The 5,127-nt window shown below is 34.9% G+C and overlaps 1 protein-coding gene across 1 annotated transcript in view; it reads right to left on the bottom strand.

Moving 5' to 3' along the window:
- Positions 1 to 627: 627 nt before the first annotated feature.
- The window catches only part of LOC136826730 (limbic system-associated membrane protein-like), a 148,504-nt gene continuing 144,004 nt past the window's right edge, over positions 628 to 5,127 (bottom strand). Inside the window, exons 5-7 of the mRNA XM_067084134.1 lie at positions 4,151 to 4,269; positions 2,946 to 3,129; positions 628 to 1,550 (exon numbers count right to left, since the gene is read on the bottom strand). Coding sequence (XP_066940235.1) covers positions 1,333 to 1,550; positions 2,946 to 3,129; positions 4,151 to 4,269 — 521 coding nt within the window. The 3' untranslated portion in view covers positions 628 to 1,332. The remainder of the gene's footprint in view (positions 1,551 to 2,945; positions 3,130 to 4,150; positions 4,270 to 5,127) is intronic.

Consider the following 5,127-nt stretch of genomic DNA (forward strand, 5'->3'; position numbering starts at 1 on the left):
AACTATATATATATATATATATATATATATATATATATATATATATATATATATATATATATAATTATATATATATATATATATATATATATATATATATATATATATATATATATATATATATATATATATATATGTATATATATATATATATATATATATATATATATATATATATATATATATATATATATATATATATATATATATATATATATATGCGTGTGTGTGTGTATGTATAAACATATATTTATGTATATATATATAATATATATATGTGTATATATATATATATATATATATATATATATAGTGTGTGTGTATGAGTATGTGAGAGATTTTGTGGGATAAACAAAAACAAAAATAAAAAAGAAGCGTTCTCAACATGAATGATGATCATGCATGGTCTTCAATTTCCTCTAAGTGGTGATATATAAGGTAAACATCGAATACAATCATTCATTGTTGACATAATGACACGAGAGGCAACAGATCTCATCATAAGTCACTGTCAGTATTTACGAAGATAGCAATATTTCCTCTTTCATAACTTTTTTTTTCAATAAATAAATTGTTCTTAGTATAACTGTCCTTTTGATCACTTTTTTCTTTTCTTAAATTAATTGGTTTTCTGAAAGCTAGTTCTGTCGCTAGTTCTGTCTCTTCTCTTTTCAAGAGTGTTTTTTTTTTCTTGTAAATGGTTGGCTTTTTTTTTCTGCAAAAATACAAAAAGTAACAAGGAAGTTTCTGAGAAGACTCAGACCACAAGATCCATTTTCTTAATAGTTCAAGTCGAAAATAATCCTTACTGACTTGGATCAGCAGTCACACAGATCTTCGACAATCAATCATTCCTTCATTACTAGAAATGAAAAAGAAAAACTTGGGACTTTGAAAAATTCCACCCACTGTCTTCATCAATATTCATCTTCAAAGAGCCTCTTGTAATCTAGAGACTCTTGTAATCTAATCTCACCAGGTACAATTAACACAAAAAATCACAATTACGTATCTGCAACGCGTAATGGAAGTTTAACAGTTCATAATATCATCATCATCTGTTTTACATTATGTACAAGAATACAAACACGTACAGGACAGGAACACAACACGAATCCTGAACGATATGGCGGAACACAGAAACATCTCACCACCTCCGGCTGGTAATAAGTAGCATGAGACACAGGTTATTTAATAGCTAATGAGGAATTGTGGGACCATATCAGTGTATAGTACAAAACATCGTATCGTCGTTGCTGCCCAGCTCATACAAAAATACTAAAAAGGGAAAATTAAATATTACAGTTGTTGGCAACTTTTCCTCTATTGCCATCACCGGGGCATTCCATTTCGGAGGAGGCTCCCACTTCGGAGGATGCTAGTCGTCCCGTCGGGGCTTGGAAGATGATGATGAGTGGCGGTGATGGGTGTGGTGAGGAGGAGAAAGCTGAGGACTTGGAGGAGGAGGAGGCTGGCGAGGAGGTGGGAGGCATCTGGAAGGAGGCCCGTAGCTGGGCTGGTTCCATGCTGCATGGCTGCCGGCCGCTCTCCTGCAAGGGGATAGAACAGGACCCGTGAGAAACTTGATTACCTGTGAATCACCTAATTCGAGACTGCCACCTGGTTCCGCGATTACGGGCTGCCCAAGAGCAAGGGCCCCTGTTGGCATAGGTCCACCTTAAAACTAAAACACCAATATAACATCAGATGTCGCGAACAGGTGTCGGATGATCAATTGTCGACGATATAAGTCCCGGCTTTCTGTGTTGCTTCTCTTTAATGCACAAGGAAAAAAGTTCACTAGTTTCCCTATTGACTTCTGTTTTTAAACTGGATATATATATATATATTTTCTATTGAGCTGGGGTGGAGGAGCTACATTCCACACTATACCTATCTGCGTGCATGTTTTTCGTGATTTATCTTTTAACCTTTGCTTTTTTCTTAGCTCTCTATTTCGACTACATAAGCTAATTGTCTTTTTTAAGCTAATTATCTCTCAAGTTCTTTCAAAGATTGTTCAGTAACGGTGACAAAAACAGAGCAAGCATGATACTCTGTGTCAGTGATACCCTTCCTTGATCTAGATTTTACAGAGGCAAAATTTTTAATTATATCATAGAAAAGGAAAAAAGGTGGTAGTAAAGCAGCTCAGTACTTGTATTGAAAATACTTTATCCTATTGACAGCTAACAACATCACAACTTCATTTATTGAGTTCTGATAAGAAATATATATGAACGTATATGTTGTCTTGGTCACCTGTAATCATAAGATGTTTGTGTAGTTGTCTCTAATTGATCTGCATCACTTATAATATAATACATACACACACACACACACACACACACACACACACACATATATATATATATATATATATATATATATATATATATATATATATATATATATATATATATATATATATATATATTAGGTTGCAATAAGACAGGGAAAGTCTAGAGTCCAGATTCTTAAATTTCATTAGCTTGAATAAGGAGTCTAAACCATCCCTGTCTTATTGAACCCTAATACAAGTAATATGAATATATATACGCAGTGAATTTATGTGGCTATTTTGTATATATATATATAAATATATATATATATATATATATATATATATATATATATATATATATATATATATATATATATATATATATATATATATATATATATATATATATATATATATATATATATATATATATATATATATATATATATATATATATATATATATATATATATATATATATATATAATATGCTCCTCGACAGTACAGTGCCAAGCTTAACAGTGCAAACTAGGATTAAGGAAACGACGTTCAGGAAGATCTGAAACCTGAACCCTCAGCTTCTCAGCTCGTCTCAATCCTAAGCCGAAGGTGAAATCCAGCTCGACTCATGACCTCGACCTCGACCTCGACAGGAACTCACCATTAAGGACGTGGAGGATGACTGACACCGACGTGAGGGCGGCGGGCGCGCAAGTATAGTTGCCTGCGTGTGACTGGGTGACGGAGTCGATGTTGAGGGAGGCTACGCTGGCCTCCGCCGACACCCTCTTCAGGGGCACCTGCTCCACGCCCGTGAAGGAGATCTCTGGCACTCGGGCGTCCTCCTGCGGAAGAAGATGGAGGCGTCGATGGTTAATTTGTCTGCGTTTTTATATATTTTTTTTAATATCCTACATTTTTATCTGTGTGTAATTTGTTTACAGAATGATGGGTAAATCAACAGATTCTGAAAGGTAATTGTTCCTAGACCTTTTCAGTGACATTATGATAATAATAATAATAATGATAATAATAATAATAATAATAATAATAGTAATAATAATAAATATTATTATTATTATTATTATTGTTATTATTATAATTATTATTATTATTAATAATAATAATAATAATAATAATAATAATAATAATAATTATTATTATTATTATTATTATTATTATTATTCGTAATAATAATAATGATTGACTGACTGCTACTGCTCTTTCTACTATGCTGCTGCTAATAGCAATAACATTAAAAGAGTTGAACAGCATTCTAAATCAACTAATATTACTACAAACCACTCAAAATGGTTTCATTTTTCATTTAGAGTCATTGCTTCTTCGATCAATTCTGACTTACTTAAATTTGAAATGCCAGCATCTACCTGTAATTACATGAAAATTCAGTGGCATGACTCCTGTAGACTTCTGCCATTCTTACAAAAATCTAACGTGTCTCTGTATGTCTCTTCATATATCATCATTGACCGAAGACATCCTATTATCACTTTATGATATAGAAGGAAGGAATATAAATTTTAGACCAAAGGCCAAGGGCTGGGACCTATGAGGTCACACTACGCTGAAAAGGAAATTGCCAGCAAGAAGGTTCGAAAGGTGTACCGGGAGGAAAACCTCGCAGTTGCACTATGAAACTGTTGTTAGAGCGGGTGGAAAGTTAGATGGAAGAAAGAGAATACGAACGGATATACAGTTAAAGGAATGAAAGAGGCTGCAGCTAGGGTCCAGAGGGACGCTGCTGCGAACCTTAAGTAATGCCTACTACAGTGCGCCACGGGAGGTGCACTGACGGCGCTACCCACCTACGAGTGTGGTAAAATTACAAAGAGCAGAGAAACTCACATGATACCAGAACACATAGCTTGGGGGCTGAAGAGCATGGCTAACCACACACTTGATTGTGACAGGGCTCCCGCTTCGCACGTGGAGCTCGGTTCCGCCTGGAATGCTGACCTTGGGAGCTGTGGGCAGGTAGAAAGGGGGTATTGAATTACCTGGGTAGATCAGGCTTCTGTGGAGGTGCTCATTTTCGCTGGAAGCTAAATTGCAATGGATGTTTGTATGGGTTATGATGAAGTTTTATTAACATTTGTCTGAATTTATTACTTTAGAATTGACAGTATTCATAATGGGCCTCTCTCTCTCTCTCTCTCTCTCTCTCTCTCTCTCTCTCTCTCTCTCTCTCTCTCTCTCTCATATTGATATTAGTGGAAATATAAGACAATGAACTTATTTACAATTCTAAGAACATCAATAATAACTGCATCTCTCTCTCTCTCTCTCCCTCTCTCTCTCTCTCTCTCTCTCTCTCTTAGTGGAAATATATGGCAATGAACTTATTTACAATTCTAAGAACATCATTAATAACTGCATCTCTCTCTCTCCATCCTCTCCCCCCTCTCTCTCTCTCTCTCTCTCTCTCTCTCTCTCTCTCTCTCTCTCTCTCTCATATTGATATTAGCGGAAATATAAGACAAAGAACTTATTTACAATTCTAAGAGCATCAGTAATAACTGCATCTCTCTCTCTCTCTCTCTCTCTCTCTCTCTCTCTCTCTCTCTCTCTCTCTCTCATATCGATATTAGTGGAAACATAAGAAAATGAACTTATTTACAATTCTAAGAACATCAGCAGTAACTGCATCTCTCTCTCTCTCTCTCTCTCTCTCTCTCTCTCTCTCTCTCTCTCTCTTTGTGTGTTAGTGGAAATATATGACAATGAACTTACTTATAATTCTAAGATCATTAATAACTGCATGTCTCTCTCTCTCTCTCTCTCTCTCTCTCTCTCTCTCTCTCTCTCTCTCTCTCCAGTGACTT

The sequence above is a fragment of the Macrobrachium rosenbergii genome, chromosome 41 (assembly GCF_040412425.1).
Source record: "Macrobrachium rosenbergii isolate ZJJX-2024 chromosome 41, ASM4041242v1, whole genome shotgun sequence".
Taxonomy (NCBI): Eukaryota; Metazoa; Arthropoda; class Malacostraca; order Decapoda; family Palaemonidae; genus Macrobrachium; species Macrobrachium rosenbergii.